Consider the following 15,854-nt stretch of genomic DNA (forward strand, 5'->3'; position numbering starts at 1 on the left):
CGAGCTCCGCACTGGGCTCTGTGCTGACAGCTCGGAGCCGGGAGCCTGCTTCAGATTCTGTGTCTCCCTCTCTCTGCCCCTTCCCAGCTCATGCTCTGTCTCTCTCTCTCTCTCTCAAAAATAAACATAAGAAAACTTCAAAAAAAAAAAAGTTCTCAAACAAAAACACAAACAAATAAAAAACAGATTGTAAACAAGTAGAGGTTGTTGCTTCTTGCAAAGTCACGTACTGGTAAATAGCAGTCAAGAACTGGTAAAATTTGATTAGGTAGTAATGCTACTAATGGTGAGGAAAAAAGGAATGTGATCCGGTTGCCAAGACAACTAAAGGAAATTCAGATCATCACTGGGGCAAATATCACATGATCACTGTAATAACTTTTGCTATCTTAGTTTTCGGTTTGCTTCTTCCAAGAGAGCAGAAAGAGGGGCTTGATGTAACATGACCACAATATGGCGAGCCTTCATCGCTGCGTTAGAGGAAAAAAAAGGAGAAGGGGCAGTTTCTAGACACAGAATTTAGATAGCTCATGCAGTGATTAATTACAGATTTAATCCATCTTCTAACACCCCTGTTTACAAGATTAAAAGCACGGAGATCCCAGTGATAGTAAGAAAAGTTTCCAAAAAAATTAAATTCTTACCTCTGGGAGAGCACCAAAGGGTTAAATTAAATAGCAGCTGATAACTGAGTGGAGCATAAGAAAAATATCTTATCTATAGTATTCTTTTGGGTGTACTTTTATTATTCTCATGTTGATTATCTCTCACAGAACTAATCCACAGTATTTTAATAATCATATATTTGCATATACATTTTTAAAGTACTATACTATATCTACATGATTGTATCTACTCTTCTCCAGTCCAAGCCTAGGCCCCAAGGATTAATACCCTTTAGTCTACAAGACTGAAGAGACTGCCACTGAAGACTAGAATTACAAGCTAAGAATATCAGGTAAAATATCAGCCTTTTCAGAGTAGGCTTATTATATTCAATCTGTGTCAATGATTCCATATGTAAATATGGAATTCCAAATCAACTATGTGGACACTGACTTCTCATCATACAGGTGGAGAAATTGTGATAGAAGAAATACATATCTTGGTCTACATCCATGGTTCCCGGCATTCAGCTCCTAAAACCCTTGGGATTTTCTAAGTGGTAAGAGCAATAAAAGTGTCTTGTTTTCAGAACAAGTTCTTTCAATGACATCAGAGTTTGTGTTGATGAGGTGATTTTTGGAAAGCCCCTAAATAGCCTCAGGATGGGGGCTGGTTGCCTGGGGAACCAACCACGGGATTAGAAGGTTAGAACATTGAGCCTCACCCTCCACCCACTCTACCTCTGACCTCAGGGGAGCGGAGGATTGAAAATTGACTTAATCACCAATGGCCAATGATTCAGTCAGTCAAGCTGACATAATGAAGCTGCCATAAAAACCCAAAAGGATGGGCTTCTAGGATGATGAACAAGTGAAGGTGCTGGGAGGGTGGTGTGCACAGAGAGAGCATGGAAGCTCTATGCCCCTTCTCCAAGCCTCGCCCTCTACATCTCTTCCATCTGGCGGTTCCTAAGTTATATCTTTTGTAATAAACCAGTAATCTGGTGAGTAAAGTGTTTGTTTGAGTTCTGTGAGCTGCTCTAGAAAATTATCAAACCTGAGGAGGGTCGTGGGAACCTTTGATTTAGACCCAGTTTGGCAGAAGTGGGGCTGAAAACTGATACTTACAACTGTGTTTGAAGTGGTATCTGATGTGGTGGGGGGTAGTTTTGTGGGAACAAGCTTTTAAGCTGTAAGATCTGATGCTAATTTTAAGTAGATAATATCAGAATTGAGTTAAATTTGTAGGACACCCAGTTTGTGTCTTCTGGGAACCGGAGAATTGCTTTGTGTGGGAAAAACTTGCACACATCTGGTGTCAGATGCATTGAGGGAAAAGGAAAACAGGAGCTTTTTCCCTTACAAAATGAGAGCCATAAGTATTAACATGCATTAGACAAAACAATTTCATAGGTCTTAAAATCGACAACCTCTCGTGGAACCAGGAAGGCACTATTATCATTACCATTTTACTGATGTAAAAAAAAAAAATGCAGAAATGTAACACAGTTATGAAATTGTAGGGCATTAAAGCTGACTTCAAAGCCCATGCACCTCTACAATGCCAGTATTTTTCCAATGAATTCTGTGAAACCCCAGGGCTTTGAGGAAATGTCATAGTGGGTGAAAGAAGAGGCATGAGTACGGACTTCAAGCTGTATTAGAAAGCTGTAATCATCAAGACAGTATGGTACTGGCACAAAAACAGAAACTCAAATCAATGGAACAGAATAGAGAACACAGAAATGGATCCACAAACGTATGGCCAACTAATCTTTGACAAAGCAGGAAAGAGTATCCAGTGGAAAAAAGACAGTCTCCTCAGCAAGTGCTGCTGGGAAAACTGGACAGCGACATGCAGAAAAATGAACCTAGACCACTTTCTTAAACCATACACAAAAATAAACTCAAAATGGATGAAAGACCTAAATGTAAGACAAGAAGCCATCGAAATCCTCTAGGAGAAAGCAGGCAAAAACCTCTTTGATCTTGGCCTCAGAAACTTCTTACTCTACACGTCTCCATCTCCAGAGGTAAGGGGAACAAAAGCAAAAATAAACTACTGAGACTTCATCAAAATAAAAGCTTCTGCACAGTGAAGGAAACAATCAGCAGAACTAAAAGGCAACCGACAGAATGGAAGAAGATATTTGCAAATGACATATCAGATAAAGGGTTAGTATCCTAAATCTATAAAGAACTTCTCAAACTCCACACCCAAAAAACAAATAAGAAATGGGCAAAAGACATGAATAGACACTTCTCCAAAGATGACATCCAGATGGCCAATTAACACATGATAAAATGCTCAACATCACTCATCATCAGGGAAATACAAATGAAAACCACAATGAGATGCCACCTCACACCTGTCAGAATGGCTAACATTAACAACTCAGACAACAACAGATGTTGGCGAGGATGCGGAGAAAGAGGATCCCTTTTGCACTGCTGGTGGGAATACAAACTGGTGCAGCCACTCTGGAAAACAGGATGGAGCTTCCTCAAAAAATTAAAAATAGAACTACCGTATGACCCAGCAATTGCACTACTAGGTATTTATCCAAGGGATACAGGTGTGCTGTTTCGAAGGGGCACATGCACCCCAATGTTTATAGCAGCACTGTCAACAATAGCCAAAGTATGGAAAGAGCCCAAATGTCCATCGATGGATGAATGGATAAAGAAGATGTGGTATAGATACACAATGGAGTATTACTCAGCAATCAAAAAGATTGAAATCTTGCCATTTGCAACTACGTGCTGGAACTAGAAGGTGTTATGCTAAGCGAAATTAGTCAGAGAAAGACAAATATTATATGACTTCACTCATATGAGGACTTTAGGATACAAAACAGATGAACATAAGGGAAGGGAAGCAAAAATAATATAAAAACAAGCATGGGGACAAATATATAAGAGAGTCTTAAATATGGAGAACAAACAGAGGGTTACTGGAGGGGTTGTGGGAGGGGGAAGGGCTAAATGGGTAAGGGGCATTAAAGAATCTACTCCTGAAATCATTATTGCACTATATGCTAACTAACTTGAATGTAAATTAAAAAAATAAATTAAACAAAAATTAAAAAAAAAAAAAAAGGTGAGGCATGAGTAAAGCGAGTCTGCAAATGGACCCATCACCTAACACTGCTTTCACTGTTTTATATCTTGATAAAAAAAATACTGTTTTGAAAAGGGTTCTGTTACTAAATAAGTTTGAAAACCACTAGACTAGCCCAGGGTCTAATAACCCTGTGGATTCATCTTGTCTTCAGCTCAATGTGCACTTGAGTGGTGATCACCAAAATAGCATATTAAATAAATCTCTATCTGTAACTCTACCACCCATCTTTAGGCTTTTGAGTTGAAAAGGAAGAAAGTAACCCAAAGCATTAAAAAATGCAAAGAGTTTATTATTCTTATTATAAAATGTTGCTCAAAATATTCAGGCTATAAGAATTTCAATCACTATTGAATATCACTGCAATGCAAGTGAAAACAGAAAATAAAATACCTGATGTTTTTTAAGCAAACACACCTGAAATTAAACATTCAAATTAATATTATCCCTGTTGGGTTATCTCCAATTGGCTAGCTGTGCTGATATGGACATGTTGGCTATTTAAATTAAAATCCACTCAAATTAAATAAAACGTAAAATTCAATTATTTGGTTGTGCTAGTCCTATTTTAAGTGCTCAACAGTAAAATTCCATATAGCCTAATAAACCCAAACTAAGCTATCTTAGTCAAAATACTCATACCTTGTAGTTTTGACTGTATTATTCTTATCTCTTCAGTTTGATTTTGGTTGATCAAACGAAGATTCTGATTCTCTACTTCCAGCTGAAAGGACATAATTGTATTCTTTTATACAGGAATAACATTTCTAAAATGTACTAATAAATTATGATTTTTTTAAATGTTACTACCTAATTACATGTAAGCAAAATACGAAAGAAATGATGAGAAAATATCAGATGAATTTATCAGCATAGTTATCAACCTAGATAATCATGGCTTTAATATTTATTTTTTCCAGAACTATGACTTTTTTTTTTTTTTTTTAGAGAGCGCAAGCAGGAGACAGGGGCAGAAAATCTCAAGCAGGCTCCATGATCAGCAGTCCAACAAGGGGCTCAATCCCACGACCCTGAGATCATGACCTGAGCCAAAATCAAGAGACAGATGCTCAACTGACTGAGCCACCCAGGTGCCCCTAAAGCTGAGAGTTTCAAATATTTTCACCCCCATGCCTTTCCCACTGTAAAATTATTTTAAACCAAATTATTTCAGCATTTAATGTGCCATATAAACTAATGCGTTCTTCTCAAGATGATACTGAACACATTAATTTTATGATATACACACATATGTTCTATAACTATTTAAAATTAACTAATTAGAACTAAAATCAACTAGTTAGAATGGGGCTACTTAAACTGTTTACTACGAGCCTAGCAATATTTTTAATTTTAGAAATACATTGGACATGAAAATAAAAGCTACCTGTCTCATGTTTACCAAAAGACAGCAGCACCACCAACTGATCAGAATTTTGTTTCATTCAGAATGATCAGATATTCTGATGACTTATCTATTCAAAAGAAGTAAAAGGTAAAGAAAAGGCAAGATATAGCAATAAATACCTCATTTAATTTAAGTGTTACCCATTCTTTGATCTTAGCTGCTTTCTCTTCTATTATTTTAGCTTCTTGTATCCTTATTTGTTTCTGAAATAACATTAGCAGTTTAGTTCAAACATAGGCTCAGTGATCTGGAAATTTTACATCATAAATATGATAGACAAATTCACTTAAAACCTGTTACCAAGTTAACACACTGACCTTCAATATACAATAAAATACTTCAAATAGAGTAAAAAATAAAACAATTGTCCAGCAGATATAATAACAAACACAAAGGCATATGCAAATATTATTAGTTTTAACAACTGCTTTCTCTGAAAGATCATATATTGAAATCCATCCACTGAATTTATCAATAAAGTAAACGATTTCTGTAAATGGTCTAGGGTTTATAACAGTGGGATAGCAATCAACCAGGCTAGGGAGAGGAAAATTAGACTCTCCCCTGGAGCATGGTTTGTTTTCCCCTCAAATGCAAGTTTTTATTTGTTTTTTTTTTTTAATACAGTTTTAAAAGACCCAGAAAAAAAATGAAAGAAAAAAACTCTAGCTCACATTTACCAACCTTAAAATCTGGTTATGGTCATAAAATTACAAGAATATGACTGTCATATAAATCACAGTGGGTGGGAGGTGGGACGTGGTGAAAAGTTAAAAACCACTGAGCTAAACAAGTACTGATCCCCAGAGAAATGAAAATAAATGGTTAAGATAAAAAACAATTTAAAGTACTTAATAATTTCATAGTGGTCATATTTAAATGATGCTAAATGATGATGTAAGCAAATAACCCTTTATTTTTTATCTTTTAGAGGGGGTAGGGAGAAGCAGGGGGAGAGAGAGAATCTTAAGCAGGCTCCATGCTCACTGAGGAGCCTGTCATGGGGCTTGATCCCATGACCCTGGGATCATGACCTGAGCCAAAATCAAGAGTCAGGCGCTTAACCAACTGAGCCACCCAGGTGCCCCTAAACAAATTATCTCAATGCAATTTTTTTTCTTAATAAAAGTTTAAAATAAACTAGAAACTATACTTAATCTCAATAAAGTGGTTTAAAACAGTATGCACATGGGGCGCCTGGGTGGCTCAGTCGGTTAAGCGGCCGACTTCAGCTCAGGTCACGATCTCGCGGTCCGTGAGTTTGAGCCCCGCGTCGGGCTCTGGGCTGATGGCTCAGAGCCTGGAGCCTGCTTCCGATTCTGTGTCTCCCTCTCTCTCTGCCCCTCCCCCGTTCATGCTCTGTCTCTCTCTGTCTCAAAAATAAATAAAACATTAAAAAAAAAATTTAAAACAGTATGCACATTTTTAAACAGAAGGATTAGCATCAAACATACATTTAAAATACAATGTTCCATAAATATTTCCAACACCCTAAAAATGTTAAGGCAAACATCTATTTCAAACATTTCACAGACAGAAATACCTGCTGCTAACCAAGTGTTTTCAAGTTAAAAGTCTAAAGTTTGAATGTTAAGGAGCACAGTCACATCCAAAAAGTGTTAGATATGGCCTTGGAATCACCCAGACTTAAAGAGAATGCCATTTTACTTGTACCTTTCACCAACAAATGTGATTAGACTCCATGAATTGACCAAATAAGTGAGATTTCTGACCCAAATTCAGAAGTATGGGCTCTCTCTCTCTCTTTAACCTCTGTAAGAATGCATTTAAAATGCATGTATTTAGACTGTAATGATCAAATTCTTCCCAACCTGTTCCTCAAGTTGCAATTCCAAGTTTTGAATAATGTCATCTTTTTCCTGTATTAGGGTCTCCAGATCTTGACACTTTTTATACAACCTTGTCTCTGATTCACTGGTTTGAATATTAGCTGCTTTTAATTTCTCTTCCATAACTTGTACCTAAATTTAGAGGATAGAAAATTAATGTTATGCATTTAATTTTTTAGATATATATTTTTTAATTTTATTTTTTATTTTTTAAAATTTACATCCAAATTAGCATATAGCAAAACAATGATTTCAGGAGTAGATTCCTTAGTGCCCCTACCCATTTAGCCCATCCCCCCTCCCACAGCCCCTCCACTCCATATGGAGTTTGTTCTCCATATTTATGAGTCTCTTCTGTTTTGTCCCCCTCCCTGTTTTTATATTATTTTTGCTTCCCTTCCCTTATGTTCATCTGTTCTGTGTCTTAAAGTCCTCATATGAGTGAAGTCATATGATTTTTGTCTTTCTCTGACTGACTCATCTCACTTAGCATAATACCCTCTAGTTCCATCCATGTAGTTGCAAATGGCAAGATTTTATTCTTTTTGATTGCGGAGTAATACTCCATTGTCTATATATACCACATCTCCTTTATCCATTCATCCATCGATGGACATTTGGGCTCTTTCCATACTTTGGCTATTGTTGATAGTGCTGCTATAAATATGGGGGTGCATGTGTCCCTTCGAAACAGCACACCTGTATCCCGTGGATAAATGCCTAGTAGTGCAATTGTTGGGTCATAGGGTATTATGCATGAAATTTTTATGTTAACATTAAATAGATTCCTAAAAGGTATCATCATAAAACAAAATATTGAACAGCACAATTTAACGTATTTAATAATTATAAAGTCTGAAGACCATTTTACCAAGTGGTGTTACCTTTGAGGTACACAAGGGCACATAAGAGAGTCTCAGAATATTGCTATCGTCTAAAGTAATGTACATGTTTACTAGAACAATGATAATATTCAAGGCATTTCATGTGAGTATAGAATCAGAAAGTTTGCAGCCTTCAATTTTTCAAATTTTAAGTGAAGCAAGAATATAAAGAAGGTGAGTAGTGAGAGACGATCGGATTGGATGACCTTGTATAATAGCACATTTGGGGGAAACAAACTGAACTTAGGTGAAAAAGAAACACATACATGATGGAAAGGAAAAGGAAAATAAAAGAACTTGAAAGCTTCAAATGATGGAATCACAAAAAATTTAAAAAACTATGAGAATCAAGATACAGGTAGGAGAGTGCATTCAGTGAGGGTTTATTGATTCATTCACTTAACAAACATTCAGTGGATAGCAGCCAAGTGCCGGGCCCTGGGAAGATATCAGTGAATAAAATCTCTGCATAGAAATTACATTCTAGTGAATAAGACAGATCACAAATATAATAAAATGTAAAAATCATACAGTACGTTATACAAGGTGATAAAGGCAATGGGAAAAAATACAGCAAGACAAAGAGACTGGTGTGTGACCCAGGGTTGAGTTAAGCCTTAATTTTAATATCTAAGATGCACTGATTTCTGCTTGGATCTGTTGCAAAACACATCTGGGCATATGAAATCTTAGAAGGAATGTGTGAGATATTAATGATAGTAAGAAAGAAAATAAAGTACTGAGCACTGTAGATTAAGACTTTTATTCCATGTGCTAAGAATAGGTAAGAATGTAATTTTTATAATTTTTGTTTAGATTGCAGGAGGCAAAGAAGAAAAATATGCAAAAGCATTTGAGAAATTAACAATGATAATTTAGATGAAAAAATCTTAAACTATTAAAAACACATCTGAAAGATCATGATGAATCCACTTAACATTCAAAAATACTTGACTGATGAGGGCTTCTAGAAGGAGGGTGTTAAGATTAGTTTTGTTTTTAACCATAAATACAAGGTTTCATCTGTGGGTTCACTGCAGAATTATAAATTCAACTGTAATGCCAAATGTGTCCTACTTAAATACCACCCAGATATCTGAAAACTATAAAAATAAAAGTAGATTTAAAAAATAAAAGAGGGGCACCTGGGTAGCTCAGTCAGTTAAGCATCCGACTGTTGATTTTGGCCCAGGTCATGATCTCACAGTCATTGAGTTCGAGCCCCAAGTCGGGCTCTGCACAGACAGCGCGGAGTCGGCTTGGGATTCTTTCTCTCTGCCCTTCCCCTGCTTGCATGCTCCCTCTTTCCCTCAAAATAAAGAAATAAACATTAAAAAAATAAAAACACAAAATAGGAGACAAAACCTGTATTCCACTATCCAAGTGATAATTTTAAGTTACCTTAAGATTTATATTTTTAACGTAATATAGCAGGCTTTCTGCAGGAAGAGCAGACCAAAAGGTCAAGGACAAAGGTCTACATCAGAGATGTTATCATGAAAAAGCCAGAGGAGGACATGGGCTGGATAGTAAATACGAAGAAACATTCTTAAGATGGCACAGCCAGTTCCACACAGGGAGCTCGACAGCTGTCGAAGCAGAGAAGAGCAGAGACCAAGTCCAAATGGTAGTTCAGGGACAGAGGAATAGATGATAAACCTGACAGGGGGCAGAATTGGCTCGCCAAAATGTGCTGCTTTGGCATCTGGATTATTTTGAATTAAAGTTACCCGAGAAACAGCTGGTGTAAAAACACTCTGACACTCCTTTGTCCCCCTGAAAGCAGGAAATGTCCCCCTCCTCTACCAGGAGGGAAGAAGGCATCCTTATCACCAGAGATAGGGAATTTAAGGCCTGAGAAGGCTGTATAAACAGACCTTGTTACTTCTTCACTAATTTACTACTCTAAGCCCAAACCCCCTTGTCTTGTCAATTCTTCATAAATGGATTGCCTTCCTGTCTAAAAGGTATAAAAGTTGCCTGCTTTGGTCACTTCTTTGGAGTCTCATATTTTTAGGGAGCTCCCATATGTATGAAATTAAACTTGTTTTACTCCTGTTAATCTGTCTTATGTCAATTTAATTATTAGACAAGGCAAAGAAACTAGAAGGGAAGGAATTGTTCTGCTCCTACAAACCTCAAGAAAAGCTGAAGACTCTGAACAAGAATATAAATAACTATCACCAGATCTATACCTATAGTCTCCTTTTATTAAGTTGGAGCAAGCTACCCTACAAACATTGGACTGCCACATAAAATTGCCCTAATATTGGGGTGCCTGGGTGGCTCAGTCGGTTGAGCAACCGGCTCTTGGTTTTGGTTCAGGTCATGATCTTGCAGTTTCGTGAGTTCAAGTCCCACATTGGGCTCTGTGCTGGCAGCAGGGAACGTGCTTGGGATTCTCTGTTTCTTCTCTCTCTGACCCTCCCCCACTCGCTCTGTCTCAGTCTCTCTCAAAATAAATAAAAATAAACTTAAAAGAATAAAAATAAGACGTGCCTGTGTGGCTCAGTTGGTTAGGTGTCCGATTTCAGCTCAGGTCAAGATCTTGCAGTTCCTGAGTTCAAGCCCCACATCGGGCTCTGTGCTGACAGTTCAGAGCCTGGAGCCTGCTTTGGATTCTGTCTCCCTCTCTCTCTGCCCCTCCCCAACTCATGCTCTGTCTCTCTCTGTCTCTTAAAAATAAACAAACATTGAAAAAAAATTAATAAATAAAAATAAAATTGTCCTAATATTGCTTAGGAAAGGTCTACAGTCCTAGAAAACTGATTTGGGAGTGCTCTTATCCCCTGAAAAATATGTCCAGTTTGAAAAGTGTTCTCATTTTATGAATGAATTCTACAGTTAGAGCTCCTTAGATGAATCTTTGCCATGTGCAACTGTTTAATTCAACCATTACTTTTAGATAAACAAAACTTCTCTAAGCAAGAAAAATACTGACAAAAATGGCAAAACCTCTTAGGGAGAAGGATCACAAAGTAGTTACAGGCAACCGACTTGCCAAGTGGTCTTGTTAGGATCAAGTTCTTCAGGATTTACTAACCTTCCTTGGTAATTAGTATGAATAATAGGTCTTCCGAAAAGATAAGAGGCCTACAGAAAAACCAAGCAGCCTTTATTTTTTTTTTTAATTTTTTTTTTTAACGTTTATTTATTTTTGAGACAGAGCATGAATGGGGGAGGGTCAGAGAGAGAGGGAGACACAGAATCTGAAACAGGCTCCAGGCTCTGAGCAGTCAGCACAAAGCCTGACTCGGGGCTTGAACTCACGGACCTCGAGATCACGACCTCGAGATCACGACCTGAGCTGAAGTCGACACTTAACCGACTGAGCCACCCAGGCGCCCCCCAAGCAGCCTTTAAAAATAACTCACTACAAGTACACAGAAAATAGCCCAGTTCTTTTTCCATTCATTTAACCTGAACCATGTAAGAATTTTAACTACTCAGAGACTGGCCAATAACAAACATCTGCAAATTCAAATTGTTCGCTAAAGAAACTCTTGCAATTACTTATATGTGGATATCCTCTGGTGAAGAATGCTTTGCACTTTAGGCTACCTTTCTCCTTTTCTTCCAGGAGAGCCTCTGGTTGCATCCACACATCTCAGCACATTCCTCAGCCATTATCCCAAAGCCTTTATTTCTTCTGAGGTCCCTGAGCTATTTTGCAGTAAAGGGTTAACTCAGCAGACTTGGGGTATTCAAACCTTGCACATTCCCAAAAAAGAACTGGTCCTTGATTAGCTCCTGGAAAAAATAACCTCTGAGACCTGGTAATATCCTGCCTGATAAGACTCTACATACCTGAGATATTGGACCACACCAGATATTTTATGTCAACAATGTGATTTAAGGTGAATACCTTTTTTTTTTTTTTTTTTTTCCCCACTCACCCAGGGTCCTGGGCTACATTGTATCAGTTTGACCTGTGCAGCGATGGATTCTGAGTAGCTAAGGTCAGTCTTGCATGCATTCCATGTCTACAAGACTGACACCACCACTACCACCCCATCCCCACTGCCAGGGCAATAAAAATTCTGGATACCAAGGCTCAGGTGAGCTTCCCTGGTTGGCAATGTTTTGCACGTTGTCACATATCATTGACGGGAATCAAGTGCACCCCTGTGTAACTCCACTGGGAGAGGACAACTGGAAACTCATACCTGGTTTCTCCTGGACTCTGCTCTACGTGTATTTTTCCTTTGCTGATTTTACTCTATATCCTTTCACTGTAATAAATCATAACCATGAGTATAACGACTTTTCTGGGTTCTGTGAGTCCTTCTGGTGAATCGTCAAACCTTGAGGGTAGTATTGGGTACACTGACACGACTCCTAATGCTGTTTTTCATTTTCCTGCCCACCCTGAAGAAAGCAGGAGCTGCAAATACTGTTCCTGTTGTAATTACCTACGCTACTCTTTCCTTCTTCCCTGTTCTAACCTCATCCCTCCCTACCCCACTACAGATAATTAAGATGTGACTGTATTTTTGAGTGGAGGTTGAAAGTTTCTCTTTCTATATATATGTTGCAATGGCATGACAAAAATACCTGATCATTCCAACATAGAATGAAGAAAGGAATTATAAGGGCATTTTGAATCTCAGACTGTTTACCAGTTATTCAAAATTTACTGCAAATTAAACAATTATTCTAATCATATCTTTTTGGAGGGGGGAGCACAAGTGGGAGAGGGGCAGAGAGAGGGGGACAGAGGATCCGAAGCAGGCTCTGCGCGGACAACCTGACAGCAGCGAACCATGAGATTATGAACCAAAGTCGGACATTCAGCCGATTGGGTCACCCAGGTGCCCCCCAATCACATTTTAAACACAATTATTTTGGCGATAGTGCTCTAGAATTTATGCAGTGAGGCCAGAACCATTCTCATGGAAGGTGAAAAGGAATAGCACTGGATAAAGTATGTTTCCACGTAATGAAGCAAATCATTATAAGGTCCCATAGATGAGCGTGAATGAGTAGTAATCATTTATTAAGAACCAACTTTACAGAAAGGCATATTAGCCTGCATATTAGAATGGCCAGAGGGAATTTTTAAAAAATGTTTTTACGTTTATCTTTGAGAGAGAGAGAGCGAGCGTGTATGAGCAGGGGAGGGGCAGAGAGAGAAGGTGCCAGAGGATCCAAAGTGTGCTCTGAGCTGACAGCCTGATGTAGAACTCGAACTCACAAACCATGAGATCGTGACCTGAGTTAAAGTCAGATGCTTAACTGAATGAGCCACCCAGGAGCCCCAAGAGGGAATTTAAAATCCAGGTCCTACCAGGTCTGCATCAAACACAGGGAAGGAACTGAGACCAGAAGGACAGAATGACAACACAAATTTCTATGGGGGAAATTATGTGCCCCTTACTGGTTAGCATAAACTGGTATAATAGATTGGAATATACACCTAATCATATACTTGAGAATGAATCCTCTGTATCAGTGTCTCCCACATGTGCAATTTGCTGTTTATCCATCTCCCAGAAATACAAGTACAATAAGATTTACACATTCTGCTTTCAAAACTTTAAACAACTACAATGAAAAGGTGCTACAGTATTAAGAATAAAGATTGCCAAGATTTCTCTTGGAAAAATGTATGATTTCTTTTCTATAGCCAACTTATTTAAGGGTTGCACAGGTAAAGTAATGCCAGTCATTAAAAACAAGAGGGAAAATGAACACCACTAAGGTGCAGAGTTGAGCTGGTTTAGCCAACTACTGCTTTTAGCAGTGAAATGTTCCTTTTTGGTTAACATAAATACAGTTTAAGTCTTAGGATCTCACTAAATGACAAAGGACAAGCTGAATTTAAGCAACGTAAACAGCAGATAGGGCACAGTCCTATGGAAACTGTTAAAGATAGCAAAGGATTCAGTTACTCTACATTAATAACATTTACTTAGCCTTGAGAAAGAAAGGTAATATAATCAGTGCATGAGATTTATTTGCTCTCTGTTTGTATTTCCTATAAACTTTTAGAATCATTATGTATGTAATATGATGTATAATGTGTGATGTACAGAATGTATAATATGTAATTTATATAATGTATAACATACAATGTATAATATGTATAATATACAATAATATATAGTGTAATATAAGTATACAGATACCTACAGATTTTGCTAAATTACATAGAAATTTTGGGAGATTTGCAATTCTCACTCTTTACGGGAGGAGAGGTTTGATTTAAGGCCATTTAGCCAATCACAGTGTCTTTTTGCTGTAAAATATAGCACACAGAATTAAATAACTTTATACGTGATATCCTCAAAGGACAACTTCAAATAAGAAATTCTTCCTGTTAGTTTATGAAGATCAGTGATTGGGCCCTAATGGTTACAAACAGCCATGGCTTGCTTCCCTTAAATTGGGAATGGGGATTCTTTTTTTTTTTTTTTTTTTTTTTTGCTCTTAAGATCTAGTGAATCATAGAAGAAAACCCCAAAAATCACAAATAAAAATACTTAAATTTTCAGAGCTAAACAATTATGCTGCACATATGAATTAAGAATTTTAATTTAAGAAAAGGCAAGACAAAACCATCCTCGGTTTCCTTCTATTTTTCCTATACTATGAGGTGTTAAAGGAAAGAAAGGGAAGGGAAAGATAGGGAAGAACAGACAGAAAGACAAGCATGGATATACAGGTAAAGAGAGATGTCACCAAGAAAGGCCAAAGTCAGAAACGGAGGTAAAGAGAAAGACAAGAGAGAGAAGAAGACAAACTGCCAAATGTGTGCTGTAGGGTGTCGGGCTAAACAGGTACATATACATACAGAGCCTCCAATAGAAAAAGACGAAGACATTTAGTACAGAATGACAGACAGTGACATAAACATAGAATGTAAGTGACCTTTTATGAGTTTACTGGTAACTATTGGATTTTTATAGCTATAAATGGAGATATTACCATTCGGTCTTACCAGCTAAACAATATAAAAAACCAAGCACAGCATCAATCCTTACCATTACTACTCATACTTCTACCAATACCTAAATTTGAGGTTTTAAATAATTACTGGTGTGATGATGGTACTATACTTGTGATTTTAAGTCTTTATTTTTAGATTAGTTGCTGATATACTCATGGGTGAAATAATATGATGTCTAGAATTTGTTTCAAAATAACTTGGTGTGGGGGTTGAGAAGAATAAAGTGGATGGAGGTATAGATTAGCCTTGAGTTGACTAATTGTTAACGCTGGTGATGGGGGTTCATTATACTATTTTCTCTACTCTTGCACTAGTTGAAATTTGTCATAGTAAAATTTTAGGAATTTCTTTTCAGTGTAAGTATTTTTAAAAATTTATTTTGAGAGGGGCGCCTGGGTGGCTTGGTCGGTTTAGTGTCTGACTTCGGCTCAGGTCATGATCTCACAGTCCGTGAGTTCGAGCCCCGCGTCGGGCTCTGTGCTGACAGCTCAGAGCCTGGAGCCTGTTTCAGATTCTGTGTCTCCCTCTCTCTCTGCCGCTCCCCTGTTCATGCTCTGTCTCTCTCTGTCTCAAAAATAAATAAACGTTAAAAAAAAAAGTTAAAAAAAAATTTATTTTGAGAGACAGAGAGACAAAGGGCCAGGGAGAGAGTGAGAGAGAGAATTCCAAGCAGGCTCCACACTGTGGAGCCCAATGTGGAGCTTGAACTCACAAACTGTGAGATCATGACCTGAGCCAAAATCAAGAGTCAGATGGCCAAATGACTGAACCACCCAGGCGCCCCTGAGTATAACTAATTAAAGAAAATCAAGGGTTAGGTTAGACTGGGTTTATTTAGAAATTTATCAGGTCACTAAATCAATCTACTATACAAGATTAAATCTTTTAGGTGAAAACAAGATTTGGTAGTACTTACGTTTGGGAAGAAACATGACAAATTCAGAACATGTATAAGAAATTAAATATATACTTCCTAGAAAAAAATAATAATTTTGAAAATCCTGACTTGCCTGAACTTGACAAGGATCTTTTCATAA

General features: G+C 37.6%; 1 protein-coding gene across 5 annotated transcripts in view; it reads right to left on the reverse strand.

Annotated features, from left to right (window-relative positions):
- Nucleotides 1-15,854, reverse strand: part of PLEKHH2 (pleckstrin homology, MyTH4 and FERM domain containing H2) — a 114,695-nt gene that overhangs the window by 68,345 nt on the left and 30,496 nt on the right. For all 5 annotated transcript variants that reach the window (XR_009602535.3, XR_009602540.3, XR_013554623.2 and 2 more), the window contains exons 4-6: nucleotides 6,967-7,116; nucleotides 5,254-5,337; nucleotides 4,369-4,450 (exon numbers count right to left, since the gene is read on the reverse strand). Coding sequence is in view for 2 of the 5 variants with exons in the window: in XM_060607566.3 (XP_060463549.3) it covers nucleotides 4,369-4,450; nucleotides 5,254-5,337; nucleotides 6,967-7,116 (316 nt within the window). In the remaining 3 variants the exon portion in view is untranslated. The remainder of the gene's footprint in view (nucleotides 1-4,368; nucleotides 4,451-5,253; nucleotides 5,338-6,966; nucleotides 7,117-15,854) is intronic.

Source organism: Panthera onca, chromosome A3, assembly GCF_046562875.1.
Source record: "Panthera onca isolate mPanOnc1 chromosome A3, mPanOnc1 haplotype 2, whole genome shotgun sequence".
NCBI lineage: Eukaryota > Metazoa > Chordata > Mammalia > Carnivora > Felidae > Panthera > Panthera onca.